Source organism: Bos grunniens, chromosome 19 (genome assembly GCF_055505025.1).
Source record: "Bos grunniens cultivar Pamir isolate PY7600 chromosome 19, Bosgru_T2T1.0, whole genome shotgun sequence".
Lineage (NCBI taxonomy): Eukaryota > Metazoa > Chordata > Mammalia > Artiodactyla > Bovidae > Bos > Bos grunniens.
This window is the reverse complement of record NC_141183.1, coordinates 26,637,942-26,657,103: the sequence shown is the minus strand read 5'-3', so window position 1 is coordinate 26,657,103 and position 19,162 is coordinate 26,637,942. Positions and strand designations below refer to the sequence as shown.

The 19,162-nt window shown below is 49.2% G+C and overlaps 1 protein-coding gene across 2 annotated transcripts; it reads left to right on the top strand.

The window, feature by feature from the left end:
- Window positions 1-9,078: 9,078 nt before the first annotated feature.
- On the top strand, window positions 9,079-18,427 carry TAC4 (tachykinin precursor 4). 2 transcript variants are annotated; one of them, XM_086355485.1, is made up of 5 exons: window positions 9,079-9,326; window positions 14,350-14,436; window positions 16,279-16,308; window positions 16,987-17,037; window positions 18,060-18,427. In XM_086355485.1, exons 1-5 carry the CDS (start codon window positions 9,210-9,212, stop codon window positions 18,297-18,299), a joined length of 525 nt encoding a protein of 174 aa, XP_086211611.1. In that variant the 5' UTR covers window positions 9,079-9,209; the 3' UTR covers window positions 18,300-18,427. The 2 variants fall into 2 exon arrangements, with proteins under 2 accessions (XP_086211611.1, XP_086211610.1); XM_086355484.1 differs by having other exon boundaries at window positions 14,350-14,443.
- Window positions 18,428-19,162: the final 735 nt, after the last annotated feature.

Sequence of the window (19,162 nt, the reverse complement as noted above, 5' to 3'; positions counted from 1 at the left end):
CTGATCCCCCTTGACAGCAGAGTAACCAAGGTCAGCTCCAGGTACCCACCTTCATGTTGTATATTTGCCTTGTAAAATCCTTTCTAGTACTGTGGATATTTGATTTCCATTGAAAATAAATTCCTAATGATTTTTAACACCTCTCTATTTTTTGGAGTTCCACCAAAACTACAATTTCCATGACATCCCTCCCAAAGGTCCCGGTTCACAGGAGGTGCACTCCACTATTAACCCAGAACATTTCCCCAGGGGCACAGGTGGTCTTCCACTGCTGCTGGGATTGACCTCACCTCCCCAAGGACCACTAGCCCCCTTAGTCAAGACCAGAGTCCTTTACTCTTGGTGCCCCTCACCTGCCAGCTCTCCACGCTACCCTCCACTGGTGTGGCACAGACAAGGACACAAAGCCTGGTTCCATCCAGGTCATGTCACTAGACTCACCAGGTGGCCTCAGAAAGGTCAGTCCCTCATCATGGGTATTACTGGCCCCACCAGTACAAAGAAGGAATTGGAAACGATGACCCCAGAGGTCTCTCTGAACCCTGAACTCTAGGGTTTTATAATTCACTGACAGAGGCATCTCTTTTTATTACAAAACTGAATGAGAACTAAGGAAAGAATAAGTGTGAAGTCTCCCTGCCCCCCAGCCCCAAGCTGGCTCTGACTCTTTCCCATTGCTCCTTTGGCACTGCCCACTTCCTCCTGGCCACCCTCTGGCTTCACCGATCCTCACAGTCCACCCACCGCCACCCTGCCCCCGGCGGCCTCCCGCTTCAAGCCCTGACAGTATCCCGGCCCTCCCCCATCCGCTCCTCTGATCTCCAACCCTGGCAGCCCCTCTCCCCATCTTGGCACAGCATCTTTCAGCCTGCTGTCTGCCAAGGCTGGGCATCGCCCACTCTCCATGCCTAGGCACCAGGGTTTGGCTTTTGCCTCCCCGAGCCTTCAAGCCTCAACACTATCCTCGCCCACCCGCCCCCCTGGGTGCCAGAGACTTGCTGACTCCTGCCAAAGTCGGCATGGTCACCCCCTGCCTCAGGGCCAAACTACGGCTCCAGCAGCACTGACTGGTCCAGCCACTGTCACCCCTTGGGTCCTCAGATGAATCCCTCCCAGGGTGATGACTCCATTGACTCTTTGGTAAGAAACAAGGACAGCTTCACTGTAGCAGCAGCAGCAGCAAAGACTGTCAGCACCCCTCATGGGCCCCAGGGTAGCAGCATCCAGACCACACAAAGTCCCCAGGACCACTGGCTGACGATGGGCCTTCAGGACCCTCTTGTCACGACTCTTAACAGGAAACTGAAAGCAAACCCTGTGCCTATGGGCTCAAACGCTGGTGGGAGCTCGCCTACCCCGGGTCAGCCGGGTTTCTGCCCCCAAGTCTGTCACTGAATCTTTCTCCGCATTTCCAGCCTGGATGGGAAGGGCGTTTGGGGGAGAACGGATCCATGTATGTAGATGGCTGAGTTCCTTCCCTGCTCACCTGAAACTATCACAACATTGTTAACTGGCTACACCCCAACACAAAACAAAAAATTCGAAAGAAAAACAAAAACTTCCTCCACTTTTCATACTGTTAACCTTTCCTGTTTTCAACTTTGTTTTTCCTTTTTTCTTATAATCCCTCTTTTTTTCAAAATGCTTCAGTTATATCAGGCACATAAAAATGTATAGATAATCTCACAGCAAACTTCAATGCTCACTACCTAGGTTGGTTTGGGGGGCTGCTTTGCTTTTTCCCTCCCTCCTCCTCCTACACATTCACTACATGTGTATGTCCATTTATAATATGGATATATGTTTTTCATGCTTTTAAATTCTATGTAGATGGACCCATAGTCTAGGTATCCTGATATAACCTGGTTTTTTTTAGCCCAACACTTTATGAGTTTTATCCACGTTGATATAGACACTCTAATTTATTCATTTTTACTGCTGTGTAGTATTATGTCCATTTATAATATGGATATATGTTTTTCATGCTTTTAAATTCTATGTAGATGGACCCATAGTCTAGGTATCCTGATATAACCTGGTTTTTTTTAGCCCAACACTTTATGAGTTTTATCCACGTTGATATAGACACTCTAATTTATTCATTTTTACTGCTGTGTAGTATTCTACTGCCACAATGGACTTACCTATTTTCCTGATAATGGACATTTAGATTATTTCTCACCTTGTTTTAAATTGTAAAGGTAATAAGTGCACATATTCTCACTGTAAAATATTCAAATCATGTAGGGTACTGAATAAATAATGGAAACCTCCCTTTACCTACTTCTCCATCTCAAAATTTACCACCATGACCACCTATGCATATTCTGCCAGCCCTTTTTCTAGGCATTAACATATGCATATTTGAGGTGAGGAGGATTTGGGAACCCATGAAGGGGAAAAAACACAATCCCACATAACTCCTTCGTTCTAAAACCTTCAGTAACTCCAGTGTCTGCTGGATAAAAACCACACTCCCCATTCTGGCACTCAGGGCCTCGTCTCTCAGTTCCCCAGTCCTCAGGCAGCCTGTACAGGGTCTTACTGAACCAGCGTTCCTCTGAGAGCCCACGTGTTCCAGACCTCGGTCAGAGAGAGCAGGACAGGGGTCAATCCTGAGTCTCATGCCCCACCCGCACTAGCCAAGTTAGCCCACTCATGGGTGCCACTTCCACTTCTGAGAGGCTGGCTCCAGTGTCCTCCTTGACTTGAGAAACAAACTGCTCTGCAGACAGTGGGGTCTGGAGGCCTCACTTGGTAGACAAAGTATGGTGCATTATAATTATGTTTTCACTTAGCAGTTCACTTCTCTGCCACATTCGCTAACTAAGATCCAGGAAGAAAACGCCAATTGGATTCATGAGCTTCGCCTCTCCCACTAATGGGGTCAGGCTCTGGCGGCCTTTATTGCACAGAGGCTCCGGGAGAAGCAAACACACAGGCGAGACTTCACCGCCACTTATGAGGCAAGGGCTGCGCAGAACCCACATTCCCTAATGTGGGGGATCGACATACCTCCCTCAGCATCCAGGCCTGAAGCTTCTGAACCCTGACTTTAAGGCCGGGCACACTGAAACTTGTCGGAGAGACCTAGCCACAGGGAGTTCCTAGTCTGAGAGAAACCCAGTTCCTGTCCTTAGGAAACTTGACCTGACGACAAACTATCAGGGAATGCCGGAAATGACTTTCTTTAACCTGGCTTTCCTGTAAAATAGGGATGAGAGTTATTGTTTAACTATAGTATTAATGGCAATCATAATAGCCACCATTTACTAAGGCCTACAATGTGCCTGATGCTGCATGAAGTTCTTTTATGCACTATCTCATGTAAACATCTCTACAACCTTTTGAAGTAAGTATATTATTATTCCTATTTTATGGTGAAGGTCAGAAAGGTTAGATGTCTGAGTTTACACACTGTTAAGTGATGGGGTCAGAATTCAAACCCGGAGTCATCTTAGACACTACACTTTGCTTCTACTCTTTTTTTTTTCCCCTAATAAAAGTCTTTTTTCTTCAATTAATTTGCTTCTCTTGACTTCTACCCTTCTTGTAGATAAACACCGCCCCCCCTCCCAGCCACTGTGCACATTTGTCTTTCCTCATAGAATTTAATTGTGAAAAAGATGTGGGTAGGTGGGGGCCAGGGACCTGGGGAGAAAGGTGATGGAGAAGGGAGATGGAATAAGAAGTCCCAGGGCCATAGGCCTGGGCCAAGAAGCACCTTTGATGGTGGGTGAGGGGTCTGATGAAAAGGGCAAGAAAGGAACTGTTTTCAATCATTCTCAGGACGCAAGAATTTCTGGTACTGGGCCACCTATACCTTCAGGCCCTCTCAGAAATCCTTGGGATATTATTGACAGGCAACAAACGCCGCCAAATTGTCTGCCATGCCTACACAACGTGTGGGCACAGAGGGTTATGGCTTCATTTGCTCCATCTATAATCCATGTGTAGAGACCCTCTTTTCCGAACCCAAAGTGTTCTGTCTAGGTCAAGTGTCTGAAGTGTGCGTGCATGTGTTCAGTCACTCAGTCGTGTCCTACTCTCTCTGGCCCCATGGACAGGCTCTTTCATCCACAGAATTTTCCAGGCAAGAATACTGGAGTGGGTTGCCATTTCCTACTCCAGGGGACCTTCCCGACCCGGGGATGGAACCTCGTCTCTTGCCATCTCCTGCATTGGTAGGCGGATTCTGAAGTGTACCCATACTGTAACCACACTGTAAACATGGGTAAAGAGGGCCCAGGATTCTTATTCTCTCCCCCAGATACCACTGCCATGGCACTTTCCACACTGTTAAAAATGTTACAATGCTTGTCTGTTTTTTTCAGCTGTGTTGTGGGGCAACTCCCACGTTGTAAGGTCTCATCAAATCCAGAATCAATGGATGAATGCATTAATGTAATCTCAAAGATTCGCAGTGAAACTAAGCCATTGCCGCTGAAAGGGTCCAAGCACAGGGTGCAAAGATTATTGCCCCAATTCCACACTCCGGGCTACTTGTACCAGGAACCACCCTGCCCCCTCCACTGGAACGACCACGCTGCGCATCCCAGGGAGGCTCGCCTCCTCTGGCGGCCCAGCTTCCCTTTCTCCTCGCGACTTTCTGTCCAAGGGACAGGCCGTGAGATTAGGACTCAGCTCTGGCCCCTTCCGGATCCGCCAACGCCAAGCTCTAGAAACGCGCGCGCGGAGGTGGGGTGGGCGAGTGGATTGGGCTTCAAAAGGAGCCTCCACATGGGGGCGCTGGAAGGGCGCGGTAGAGACTGAAACAGGGTCTCTGTGGCGTCCTCCGGGCTGGGGAACCCAGAGAGCCAGCGCCCCCGGTCCCCTTCCCGTTCCGGCCCGCCCCGCCCCTGCCCCGGCTTGCGTTTGCGTTCTCAGCCGCAGGGAAAGAGGCCGATCAGGCTCCGGGCTCCGCGGCTTCACAGCTGGACGGCCTCGCCCGAGGCACCCAGCCTCCCCGAGCCGGCCGGTAAAGTGGGGATAGTCTTTCCACCTCCTTTGGACGCAGTCGGCGCTCAGGAAACGTCAGCTTCCTGCCCGCATCCCGCCCTCGGCTCGTGTTTCCCTCTTCCTAGCTGTCCTCCCTCCTGCGTCCTTTCCTCTCTCGGCTCCGCAATCTTAGCCAAACCGCAGCCTTTAACAATCGTGCGCGCCCACCCGGCGCCCGGGCAGCCTCGCCGCGGCCGCGACTCACCTCGCGGCCCGCCCGCCCCCGGCGCTGCCTCCGCCCCAGCCCCGCGCTCTGCCAGCTCCAGAGGCCTCGGCCCGGCTCAGCAGCGGCTCCCCAACCCCCCGCCGGGCCGCGAGGATCGGGCGAGGAGGGACCCGCAGGCCAGGGAAGTGCCCGGGTGGCCGAGGGCACCGGGCGGGGCGGCGGGCTCGGCAGCCCGGCCGAGAGCGCCAGCCTGACCGCAGCCCGAGGGCAAAGCTGCAAATAGCCGCGGTTTCCAGCTGGTGCCCGGCCTCCCTCCCAGCCTTCCGGACCTTCGGGATTTTCTCTCCCTTCTTCCTGCCGCCCTCTCCTCTACCCTGTGACCCCTGCCCCCTCCCCGCTGTGCCCCCACCACACTCTGTCAAACTGGGGCCAGGAGACCAGCGCTAAGGTCCAGGGTTCCAGAGGTAGAATAATCACAAAACTTAAGTTAGGACTAACTCAACTCATGCTATGTGCAAGTCACTGAGCTGAGCTCTTTAAGGATGGGCATTCATAAAACACTTACCACCACCAGATGAGGGTTGGCTCCAATTTGCAGATGGAGAAATTGAAGCTCAGAGAGGGCCCTTGGGTCCTAAGGTCACTGGGTTTCAACCTGCAGAATGGGAAGCCATCTCCCCTGTCTACAGGTGAATGCTGTTACTCTGCCTCCAGCCATGGACTGCTTGCTCTTGTGGGAAAGTGGAAAGCAGCTGACCAGGGACCGGGGATGCTAGTCAACCAGTAATTCTCAGTGTAACCTAGACCAAGCCCAACCTGCTGGCTTGTGAAATCCAGTGTCAGTTTCCACGTCTGTAAAGTGAAGGGGCCATTCATCTCTGTACGGAAAAACTTGTTAACAAAAGTGGAGAACCAAAGTGGACTGTAAGTTATTAAGTGCCCTGCCCGTGGGAAAGTTGGCTGGGGGCTGTGTAGATTCAGACCCACAAACTAGGGTTGACTAGGTCAGAAGGGGCTGAGCTGGGGAACCTGCATTTTAGCAAATGCAGGGATTCTGAAGCCATCAGGGTTTTGGGGGGGTTGTTTTCATTTTAGCTGCTCTGTGTCTTCATTGTGGTGCCTGGACTCTCTGTTGCTATATGCTGGCTTTGCTAGTTGTGGCACTCAGACTTTTCTTGTTACGGAGATTGGGCTCTAGAGAGCAGATTCAGTAGTCGTGGCGCGGGCTTAGTTGCCCCAAAGCATGTGGGATCTTAGTTGCTTGACCAGGGATCAAACCCGTGTCCCCTGCATTGGAAGTAGGCTTCTCAACCACTGGACCACCAAGAAGTCCCTAAACTATCAGGTTGGGATTCACCAAGGAGATTCCTGAAAAGGAGAGAAAGTAACGTGGCCTTGCCTAAACCTCCACATTTGCCCTTATAACATCTCTGCCTTCACTGGCCTGGGCGTGGAGTGATTGCATGTTTCTTAAGGACCCACTGTGTGCCAAGCACACATATATCACAGCCCCACTCTCAGAGCGCTCGTGGCATAATAGAGCAGCGTGGCAGGGCTGTCTTCAGCCCAACTGACCCTGTGGGAGAAATGGAGCCAGACACCTTCGTGCAGGGGGTGAAGCTTCATGCCAGGCTGTACTGCACAATGAGAGAGCGAGGGCCAGGTTCTGCCTGCACTCCCCCGGTCAGCAGCCTCCTCAGCGCAGGACACGACCTGCTCAGCCTCTGACCACGTCCTGTGCAGAGCTGTGAGAGATATGAGTGGGAGACATTGGGAAAGCCCAGGAAAGGGGCCAGTTAATTCTTGCTGGAGTCAGGAAAGAGAAAAACTCTACTGGGGGTGACCACTAAGCAGACCTTTAACAAGTGGGAGTTTACCATGTGGAAAAGGAAGTCCAGGCAGAGAAACAGCTAAGGACAGTGTGTAGGGGCGGGGAATCTTATCCTGTATGGGAACAGGTGGGGAAGCTGTCTGCAGGCAAGAAATGGGCAGACTGAGGGCATGGAGCACAGCCTTCTCTCCCCTCCACCTCTTGCTGGCACAAGCAAACTGAATGCAGCTTATCTGCCAACCAGAGTTCTTCTTTCCTAGAGGCTGTGAGATGCTGTTGGGCAGGGACAGTGCCTTATTCATCTTCTGTCGCCCAGTGCCTCACCCAGCGTCTATAATAGTTAATGGGTATTAAATATTTACCATCATGCACTGTGCTAAGTGCCCCACATGCATTATCTAATTTCATCCTCAAACAACTTTGGAAATACGTGCTATTAATAATCTCATTTTACTGATGAGGATTCTAAGTAACATGCCTAAGGTCACACAGCTATTTAGTGAGGGCCCTGGGGATGGAATTCACAGCTCTCCGACCACAGGACCCTTGTTCTATATCTGTTGGACTAAGTGGAGAAGGGTTCTGAATTCCATGCTAGGGAGCTTGACCTTTACACCATGGGCAATGGGGAGACACTGGACGGTTGTAAGCAGGGAGAGACGGGTCAGGTTAGGGCTTTGAAAAGACCACTTTGACAGCAGTGGGAAGATATTTTAGAGCTGATGACATTTGAGCAAGAGGCCATTTTTCTGGCAAATCCCAATTCCTCCTTGTATTTTTTTTAAGTCTTACCTTATCTCTTAGGGCAAGACTTATACGCACAGTACATCATGCAAAATGCTGGACTGGATGAAGCATAAGCTGGAACCAAGATTGCAGGGAGAAATATCAGTAACCTCAGATATGCGGATAAGTAACCTCAGATATGCGGATAACACCACCCTTATGGCAGAAAGCAAAGAGGCACTGAAGAGCCTCTTGATGAAGGTGAAAGAGGAGAATGAAAAAGCTGGCTCAAAACTCAACATTCGGAAAACAAAGATCATGGCATCAGGTCCCATCACTTCACGGCAAATAGATAGGAAAACAATGGAAACAGTGACAGACTTTATTTTCTTGGGTTCCAAAATCATTGCAGATGGTGACTGCAGCCATGAAATTAAAAGATGTTTGCTCCTTGGAAGAAAAGCTATGACAAACTTAGCCAGAGGCATTATTTTGCTGACAAAGGTCTGTCTAGTCAAAGCTATGGTTTTACCAGTAATCATATATGGATGTGAGAGTTGGACTATAAAGAAAGCTGAGTGCCGAAGAATTGATCCTTTTGAACTGTGGTATTGGAGAAGACTCTTAAGAGTCCCTTGGACACCAAGGAGACCAAATCAGTCAGTCCTAAAGGAAATCAGTCCTGAATATTCATTGAAAGGACTGATGCTGAAGCTGAAGCTCCAATACTTTGACCACTTGATGTGAAGAACTGACTCACTGGAAAAGACCCTGATGCTGGGAAAGATTGAAAGTAGGAGGAGAAGGGGATGACAGAGGATGAAATGGTTGGATGGCATCACTGACTTGATGGACATGAGTTTGAGCAAGCTCTGGGAGTTGGTGATGGATAGGGAAGCCTAGCGTGCTGCAGTCATGGAGTCTCAAAGAGTCAGACAGGACTGAGCAACTGAACTAAACTGATCTCTTAGGGCAAGACATGGCAGGGAATGCCAAGGAAGGGGTGCAGTGACAGGAAAGGGAGACTAGTGGTAGAATACTAAGTTCTGGGGAGAGGCCTCTCCTACAGGGGAAGGAAGAAACCAGGCAGTTCTCCCTCTCCATTTCCAAGATGCCAAGGCCCCCTCGGGGCTTCTAGTCAGGAAGCCAAAAGCACTAGGCCCTACACACTGCCCCATTGTGCACCTGCCTCCTGGGGGAATGCGGCCAAAGGTAAGGTGGTGTTGCAACAAAGATCAGCTGCTGGGGGCGGCAGTGGAGGAGGCCTGGTCCCTTCTCTGGGCAGCTCATGGTATCACTGGCTTTTCCAGCAAGTGGGGTGGGGAGTTACAGGAAATGGCCTGGGGCATCAGATAAGCTGAAGAAAGAGGCCGAGTAGCTGGAAAGACGGAACAGGTGGAGCTTCCCCCACCTGCTGAGAGGAGCCAGAGAGAGGACCAAGCCTGCTTGAGGCAGTCTTTGGGCTGAGGGGTCCCCTAGGGTCCCAAGATGCTGCTCTGCGTCACCTTGCTTCTCCTCCTGGGGCTGTCTGCATGCACTGTGGCAGGTGACAAGGAACTGGCAGTCAATGCTGAAGTTGGCTCCTGGGTGGCTGTGACCCTGGAGGTAGGTATCTTTGGGGAAAGCAGGGCATGATAGCAAGAGAGCAGGCTGTACACTGCACGGTAGGGTGTCTGCCTCCCCTCTCTGGGCATGTTCAAGGCTGTTGCCCCTGGCCTGATAGACCTCCAAAGAGATGCAAGCGTATTTTGTTGTTGTTCAGTCGCTCAGTCCTGTCCGACTCTTTACAACCCCATGGACTGCAGCATGTCAGGCTTCCCTGTCCTTCACCATCTCCCAGAGCTTGCTCAAACTCATGTTCATCAAGTCGGTGATGCCATCCAACCATCTCATCCTCTGTCATCCCCTTCTCCTCCTGCCTTCAATCTTTCCCAGCATCAGGGTCTTTTCCAGTGAGTCAGTTCTTCACATCAGGTAGTCAAAGTATTGGAGCTTCAGCTTCAGCATCAGTCCTTCCAATGAATATTCAGGACTGATTTCCTTTAGGATTGACTGATTTGGTCTCCTTGCTGTCCAAGGGACTCTCAAGAGTCTTCTCCAATACCACAGTTCAAAAGGATCAATTTTTTGGCGCTCAGCCTTCTTTATAGTCCAACTCTCACATCCATACATGACTACTGGAAAAACCATAGCTTTGACTAGACAGAACTTTGTCAGCAAAATAATGTCTCTGCTTCTTAATATGCTGAGTTTGTCATACCTTTTCTTCCAAGGAGCAAGCATCTTTTAATTTCATGGCTGCGGTCACCATCTGCAGTGATTTTGGAGCCCAAGAAAATAAAGTCTGTCACTGTTATCTATTTGCCATGAAGTGATGGGACCCAATGCCATGAACTTTGTTTTCGAATGTTGAGTTTTGAGCCAGCTTTTTCATTCTCCTCTTTCACCTTCATCAAGAGGCTCTTCAGTGCCTCTTCACTTTCTGCCATAAGGGTGGTGTTATCCGCATATCTGAGGTTACTGATATTTCTCCCTGCAATCCTGACTCCAGCTTGTGCTTCATCCAGTCTGGCATTTCCCATGATGTACTCTGCATATAAGTTAAGTAAGCAGGGTGACAATATGCAGCCTTGACATACTCCTTTCCCAATTTGGAACCAGTCTATTGTTCCATGTCCGGTTCTAACTGTTGCTTCTTGACCTGCATACAGGTTTCTCAGGAGGCAGATAAGGTGGCCTGGTATTCCCATCTCTTTAAGAATTTTCCACAGTTTGTTGTGATCCACACAGTCAAAGGTTTTAGCGTAGTCAACGAAGCAGAAGTAGATGCTTTTCTGGAATCCTCTTACTTTTTCTATGATCCAATGGATGTTTGCAATTTGATCTCTGGTTCCTCTGCCTTTTCTAAATCCAGCTTAAACATCTGGAAGTTCTCGGTTCACATACTGTTGAAGCCTAACTTGGAGAATTTTGAGCATTACTTTGCTAGCATGTGACATTAGTGTAGTTGTGCGGTAATTTGAACATTCTTTGGAATTGCCTTTCTTGGGATTGGAACGAAAACTTTTTCCAGTCCTATGGCAACTGCTGAGTTTTTCCAAATTTTCTGGCATATTGAGTGCAGCACTTTCACAGCATCATCTTTTAGGATTTGAAATATCTCAACTGGAATTCCATCACCTCCACTAGCTTTGTTCATAGTCCTAAGGTCCACTTGACTTCGCATTGCAGGATGTCTGGCTCTAGGTAAGTGATCACACCATCATGGTTACTGGGTTGTTAAGATTTCTTTTGTATAGTTCTTCTGTTTATTCTTACCACCTCTTCCTAGTATCTTCTTCTGTTAGGTCCATACTGTTTCTGTCCTTTATTTTGCCCATCTTTGTGTGAAATGTTCCCTTGGTATCTCTAATTTTCTTGAAAAGATGTCTAGTCTTTCCCATTCTATTGTTTTCCTCTATTTGCATTGATCACTTAAGAAGGCTTTCTTATCTCTCCTTGCTATTCTCTGGTCTCTGCATTCAGATGGATATATCTTTCCTTTTCTCCTTTGCCCTTTGCTTCTCTTCTTTTCTCGGCTATTTGTAAGGACTCCTCAGACAACTATTTTGCCTTTTTTTTTGCATTTCTTTTTCTTGGGGATGGTTTTGATCACCGCCTCCTATACAATGTGAACCTCCGTCCATAGTTCTTCAGGCACTCTATCAGATCTAATCCTTTGAATCTATTTGTCACGTCACCTGTATAATTGTAAGGGATTTGATTTATCTCATACCTGAATGGCCTAGTGATATATGGAATTAACAGTGTGTTCATGCTTCATTTAACAAACTTATTTAACATATACATGTTCCTGACACTGTCCTAAATGCCTCATAAATATTAACCCATTTAATCCTCATCTGCACCTTGTGGGAAAAGCACCATTTCTATCCCCATATCACAGATAGGGAAACTGAAGCATAGAAAGGTCAAGCAGTGCGTCCAATATTACACAGCGTCAAAAGCACAACTGTACACCTTGCCCAATGTCTTAATCTGTGTATCTGTGCCTCGGAGGACATTGTCCAGCACATCCTTTCAAGCGGGTCAACTTGGAGTGGGATCACTGTTTTGTCTCATGTGTAGAAACTTATTCCCTGACAAGTAGTGGTTTGATTGCCAGCCTCTCCTACTAAGCTGACCTGAGTGCTGTCACTGGGAAGAAATCTCACAGCTAGAGACACAGTGTACGTGCCCCACCCCATCTAGTCAGAGAGACAAAGATCCTGGCCTCGGAGGTTCCCATCAGACAGGGGCACGAGGCCAGTGGACTAGTGTGTCTCTAGTGCTCAGGGAAAGCCTCCGGGAGGGCAGATGGGACAGGGCTGGGCCTGCTCCCCCTAATCCGGGGACAGTGAGGACACTGGGGCTGCAGGACAAGCCATCAAGTAACAGCTATGCCTGGTGGCTTTCCTTCTGGTGGGCTTCCTTCCTGGTTTGTCTGAACGTGGAAGTGTGTGCCTTTGAGAAGACAGCAGGCTGAGGAGATAAAGGTTCAAGTCTCAGCTTCTCCACTGACTCTGTGTGACCTGGGGACATCAGTTTCCTCACTTGTAAAATGGGAGGGGCGGGGGGAAGATGGCCCCCAAGGTTTTTTTTCCAGCTCTGACTTGGAGTCTGTGCCCATCAGGGGACATGGCCCAGGCGCTGGGAAGCTGTGTAATAGGGACCACTCTACACGGTTACGTGGGAAACATCATCGATGTCAACCAGTGCCTCGTGGGGCTTTCCATGCTGCAGCTGCATCTGAAGCTTCTTCTTGGCTCACTCTCATTTAACATCCCTCTACTTCCCAAGACACAGAATTTGGGATATAGGAACCATCTCATCTGAATGAGGAATGATGCCTCTGTTAGGGATGATCTGATTTTCTCCCTTGCTCTCAGGACTCCCAGTTAGCCCTGGAGCTGGGGATTTGAGTTAAAGGGGTAAGAAGAGCTTCTGGTCAGGGCAAGAGTCCTTCCTGAGTAAAAGACACCTCCCAACGGGCCCCAGAAACCTAATGGGTGGGAGAAAAGAAAAAAACATTCTGTCCAGCTTGCATTTGAAGACTGCCTTTTACCAAGGCAAAGTGCTTTTCATAAGCTTTTCAGAAATGGGTCCAAATCTCCAAAGACACTTTTCCGGTTCCTGGCCAGGCTAGATGACTCCAGCCTGAGACAGCTGCCCCAGCCATTGATGTCCTGGAGAAGAGACAGACTGGAAGTGACTGAATTAGTCCAAGGCTTAGAAAACAATCCACTCCTGATCCCAAAAGCTGGGATAAGCTGGGAGAGCCGAGGGGGTTTCCACTTCACCCCAGCCAGGTCCCTGCTTGTCCCTGAAGCTTCAGGGCTGCCCCTGGGGAAACTGGGAATGGAAGAGCCCGTGACCCAACCCCGTGTTACTCTAGGGCTCTGGTCACCTGTCTCACCCTTCCTGGAAAAGGAATCCCCATCCTCTTCCCTATTCCCAGACTATCAGAGAAAGGGCCTTTCGTTCACCATCCTGCATCCCATACATGCTGAGCTCCTGTGTGTACCAGGCACTGTGCCAGGTATTGGGGATACAAAGACATGAAGATGGTCTAATGACTGTCACCCACTATCACTTTCTCCACTAGCAAGCATCGCTCAGTCTCAGCAGAGCCAAGCAGGCCCTTCATCAGAGGCTCCAGGGAAGGAGAGGCCGTTGGCCAAGGTCACAAAGGTTAATGGAGAAATGAGAACTTAAATCTATAGTCCTTGGTCCAGAACTTTTACCCCACCAGCTGAAGGATGAGGGACTTCCCTGGTGGCTTAGAGGGTAAAGCATTCACTTGCAATGTGGGAGACCCGGGTTCAATCCCTGAGTTGGGAAGATCCTCTGGGGGAAGATCCCCTGGAGAAGGAAACGGCAACCCACTCCAGTACTCTTGCCTGGAAAATCCCATAGATGGAGGAGCCTAGGAGGCTGCAGTCCATGGGGTCACAAAGAGTCGGACACGACTGAGTGACTTCACTTTGAGCTGAAGGATGAAAATGTCTTTGCCTGAGGGAGTGGCCTCTGCCCCAGGCCACATGCCATGAGAGGCCCAGGTTAAATCCAGGACGATGAGGGGAGTGCCAGAGGGAGAGAGAAGAGCAGGAGTCTAGAGTCAGACTGAGTTTGGATTCTGACTCTACCACTTCCTGTATGACCTTGGACAAGTCACCTAATCACAAACCTGTGTCCCCATCTGTAGATGGATATTTCACATGGTGGTTGTGAAGCGTAAATGAGATTATGCCTGGAGTGTCTGAGCCTTTGAGTTAGATGACCTGGGTTCGAGGCTGGCTTCATCTCACATCCTGACTGGTAATCCCTCTGAGCCTTAGTTTCCATCTGTAAAATGGAGACCCAAATAGTACTTTCTTTATGTGGTTTTGGTAAGGATTGTGTTAATATATGAAAGTGCTTAGGAACACTTTAACGTTAGCCATTTATTACTGCTGTTATTATTTGCAGTATTGTATAAAATGTGAGGAGATCAATGCCAGCGCAGAGCATGGGTTATTGAGATTGTTATTGTTCAGACTGTTTTGTTGTCAGCCTGCCCTCAACTCTAAGGAACTCTCTGCTTCTTCAGGAAGATGTCATCCCCAGCATCCTGCTTCAACTCCGGGACGTGAAGAAGGGGAAAGCAAGCCAGTTCTTTGGGCTAATGGGGAAGCAGGTAGGAGGTAAGTGACAGATGTGGGCGGACACCCAGGGACAAAGGCTTCTGGGTGGGTTCTGTTACCCCAAACAGAGGCCCTAACTTAAAGCCCAGGACTCAGCATCCCTTACTCCAGTCCAATAGTGATCACTCACGCTATGGAATGGGATACAGTGTCCATATCAATTGTTATCCAAATCAGGACATTTCAGAGAGTGTTAATTATGCCAGGCAACAGGTAAAACCACTCCAGCACCTGGGGAGTGCAGTGACCCTAAGGGTGGGGACAAATATTTTGCACCCTGCTGGTGCCCTTCCTTCAGTACTGTGGAGGTCTATGGAGAGAGGTGGTAGAACTTGAGATCTGCCTCTGATGTGAGTAAACCCAAAGACTAAGCTTTCTGTGAAATTCTGTTTGGTTCAAGTAGAATTATTAAAATGAATCTATGTTCCCTGAGGGCACTCTCGACATGAAATCTGTATCCTGGGAGGACAAAGAGGAAAAAAGTCTGAACAGAGAGCAGTTTTCTTATTGACAACTAAATTTTTAAAAGTGGTTTTTGTGAGGATATGAAAAAACTGGCACTTACATACACTTTAATACACTGTCCATTTGGAGGACATTTTGGCAATATCCATCAAAGTTGGCAACATGCATACCTTCTGATAGGTTCGCTTCAGGAAATCCATCAAATAGAAATGCTATTGCTACATAAGCCCTGAGGTATGTGTGCCAAATAGCAAGAATGTGAAAATAACCTAAAAACTATCAATGGGGGGGGATAATAAAAATATATTAGACACATCCATGGCCTTTTTTTTTTTTTTTTTTGGCTGTGCTGAGTCTTGGTTGCAGCACTTGGACTTTTCTAGTTGTAGCATGGGCCTAGTTAGTTACCCTGTACCATGTGGGATCTTAGTTCCCCAACCAGGGATCGACCCTGAGTCCCCTGGATTGGAAGGTGAATTCTTAACCACTGGACCACCAGGGAAGTCTGGCACATCCATAGCCTTTGTGGCCATTGAAGTGGATGAGGCAGATCTGTGGAAAGATACAGATTTCCAAGATATTGGCTAAGTGGAAAAAGCAAGTTATGTAACAATATATAAGATACGAGCCTACATGTTTAAAAAAATCACTGCATACTTACACACACACACACACACACATGAAAACATAGGGAGAATTCCAGAAGGATAAATATCAAACTGTCACCAGTGTTTTACATCTAGGATAGAAGTGAAGGTGAGGGAGAGCAAAAGTTAAGGGGGAGTTTTACTACACTAAACTCTACCTTACCACTTGATAGTGGGCATTTATTCAGAAACTGCTTTTGTAACTTTAAAAAACACATTTAAAAATAGAGAAAATCTTCCTGCTACATGCACCATAAAATAAAAGAGAAAATTAACTTGTGACCAAACTTTGGCCTCAGTTTCTTCCACAAAATGAGTTTTGGCCTGGGCCATTTCAGAGATCTCTTTCAAATCCAGAAACCCAGGAAGCAGGAGGTGGGGGTATACGGGAAATATTTACTGAACGCTGTGCTCACTTGTGGTTAAATCTCCTAATATCTCCTTTATCACCAGCAGGGAAACTAAGGTTCACATAGGCTAAGTACTTTCCCAAGGACGCCTGACTAGCACCAGGCAGACTCCACAGTATGCACACTTCCCACTACCCTAAACTGCCTCCTACCCAGATGTATCTGGTGCGGCCCAGTCACACCAGGACAACAGGGGGTGACCAGAGTCCCCAAAGACCCACCAAAGGCATGGATCCCAAAGAGCCATGAGCTGTTTCATCTCACTGGGCCCCCAGGGAAGCAGTGCAACCCTTATTTCTTCTCTTTCCCCTAGGAATACCTCCCATCCAGTCAGACGGAACAGGTAAGTGTTATCTACACCTTCCCCCTACATGCTCCCTGGGGAAGACCGAGTTGTCAGGGAGGTGAGGGAGATGCTCTGGCCAGGGTGCACAGGCTGGCATTGTTGAGGGTGGGGCCAGAGTGGTTTGGCTGCATAGGCTTCCTGGTTGGTTCCTTGGAGAGGTGGTCTGTGTGCGCCGAGGGAGCAGCTGCAAGGATGAGGAGATGGCGATGAATCCAGTTCTGCCAAAGGTACAAAATTACCATGGGTCTAAAGCCTAGAGTTGAAGAAACCATCAATCCAGAAGGACCTTAAAATTGAAAACCCTAACCCTGTCTTCATGGCCTGGGCATGGCGCCCTCCTTGGCATACTGCCCTGCACTGTTCTGCTGGGTCACATGGCTGGTGTCCTGAGAGTAAAATCCACCCCACGGGCAGGTAAGAGTCTGCCATCTCCTGTCCCCACAGTTTCTATTAGAGGCGCTTATGAAGTATTTGTGGAAGGAAGGGCAGAAGGGAGGGAAAATGGAAGAGAAAGAGGAAGGAATCAATGAATGAATCAGTGAATGAAGAACCTCAGTTCCTAGAGAAATTACTCTATTCCTGAGTCCCCAGTTCTGGTCCTGTCTTTTTTGGTTCCCAAGACAGTCTTCCTCTGCTTCACTTTCTTTCTTCTCTGTCTCCTCTCTTCATCACAAGGGTATCAGCGAGAACCAGTGGTCCAGGGGCGAGGAGGAGCAACTACAGAAGGTAGGTGACAGCTTCTCCACCAGCACACACAGGCACATTCTGCTCCCCACTCTCAGGGCCAGCTGAAGCCACCGAGAATGCTGTGTGGTTCTCCAGACCCTGGAACACGCCCCTTATTCCCTAATTGTTAGAGAGTCTTAGGTATTTTCCGTCTTCAACAACCTAAATAAAGGCAATATCACTCTGGGAGGGGTTATCAGCTGACGCTTTCTGGCCTGGGCCACAACCACAAAGGCGTTCAAGGGGATGTTCAATAAATAAACAAGAAGGTAAGTGAATCAGTAGGTAAGTGACTCAGGCTGTAGAAAGATTCAGAGCTCAGGCTAGCAAGCTCAAGAGAAAGGGCATGGGGTGACATAGCTGAGCAGACACCAAGCTCGTCTGCTTCCTTAATCCTGACTCTCCCCCCAGAGCTGCAGACCTGTGGGCCCCTCTCTAGCTTCCCTGATAGAACACCTGCTCCTTCCAACAGAGGCTCTTGGGAATCAAGGTGGGAAAGTTCTCTATATTCCCCCCAAGAGTTTTTCCCAAGTGTTTGAGCCATTTCATTTGAAGGGCCATGGAAGTCACCCCAGTGCCAACATGGAAATGCACGTCCCTCCATGCAAAGCGCTGGCAGGAACCTTAGAGATCATCATTTTTCAGGGATGGAAACAATTTGCCCAAAGTCACACGGTGAACTGTTAACAGAGCCAGGACTAAACACCGTCTCCTGCTCCCTAGTCCGGGCACTTCATGGGACCCTCAGAGGGCCATTGGAATTTTAAGTGCTGGATTACCACTCCCTTTCTTTAGAGAGGATTAGTGAGGGTTGGCTCATCCACTATCTAGAGGCATTTATGATTGAAAAACGGAAGCTCTGCCAGATTAACCTGGAATTTGATTGCCCTAAATAACTACAGTTGGAGAAACCTGAATTGGGCAAATGGAGGGCCTTGAGTGGACGACCAGGGAAGGCCTCCAAGGGTGGAGGCAGCAGCAAGGCTCCCCTAACCACTGCTTATGTGCAGCACTCTTCCCAGGCAAAGAGGCTGAGAACCACGGGTCAGAGTGAGAGCCCCCAGCCCCGCCTCCCAGAGGACGAAACCCCTCTCCTTACCTGGATGTGGCAGCCAACCAGCCGACCAGGCCAGCCCTCTGCTCCGTGTCTTCTGTGCTCGTGTGTCCCTCCCACCACGCTGAACTCACTGGGCTCCTCCCAGGACTCTCGGTCTCAAGCAGCAGTTGTGCACAAGTGTGCTGTTGTCACCTCTGAAAGCTAGTGAATGACCCCACACACTCGGACCTCACTGCATAGCAGGAGTCGTCCCACTGATACCTTCCTACCCCCGTTTCTCTCAATCCTGTGCCCATAACACAGCAAGTGTTCAATAAACCAATGAAGAGCGAATGACTTCTTCTCTGGTGCAGGGCAGCGGACAGGGATGACCTGGGCTCAACACCCTGCCCAGGGGCCTGGCGTGTCAGCAGCCAGGAGACCTCTTCCAGAGTTGTAAAGGGAAACACTAAATAGCCCTGGTCCTCTGAGGTGGGAAAACGGGCTTGGGACACAGGTAGCCCGTGCCTACCCACCATCATAACCTCAAGGACCCAAACCCATGTGTCCTTGGACTTGGAGAATTGGGGCCCAGGTCCTTCATCAATTCTCGTGTATGAGGTGGCCCCTCAACTGATCGCTCTGTTTTGAGGTCACAGGCAGCTAGTCATTTGAAGAGCTCTAGAGTAAGGGAAAAGGCCACACCTCAGGGAGGTGACAGGGGGCCACTGTCCTGGCCCAGCTGTGGTCCTGGGAGGTGGCTCACTGTGACAACCCCACGTGACGAAGAGAGGGCTGAAGATTTTATTCCCATGTTTGAAGCTGGAGACATTCAAGCTTCGGCTGAAGCCGCTGACCATTCAGTAAGTTCCCTCCTTGGGCTGGCACTTTGCTGGGCCCTCAGGCGGGACCGGGAGCAGGGAGGGAGACTGGAATTTGTCCTTGAAGAACTAAGGAACAAAGAGGGCAGAAGCAATGTACTCACTCAAGGCAGCCCTTGCTCTCCAACAACTCGTTTCACACCCATCACATCCCCTCAAGCTGGTGTCTGCACATGCCATTCTCCCATGCTGGTGAATTCTTACTCAG

Excerpts from the sequence above, each read along its gene's own strand:
- TAC4 (XM_086355485.1), top strand. The coding sequence starts at position 9,210 with ATGCTGCTCTGCGTCACCTTGCTTCTCCTCCTGGGGCTGTCTGCATGC. Across the intron at positions 9,327-14,349 it reads GGGTGGCTGTGACCCTGGAG|GAAGATGTCATCCCCAGCAT; the intron begins GTAGGTATCTTT and ends CTGCTTCTTCAG. Across the intron at positions 16,309-16,986 it reads CATCCAGTCAGACGGAACAG|GGTATCAGCGAGAACCAGTG; the intron begins GTAAGTGTTATC and ends CTTCATCACAAG.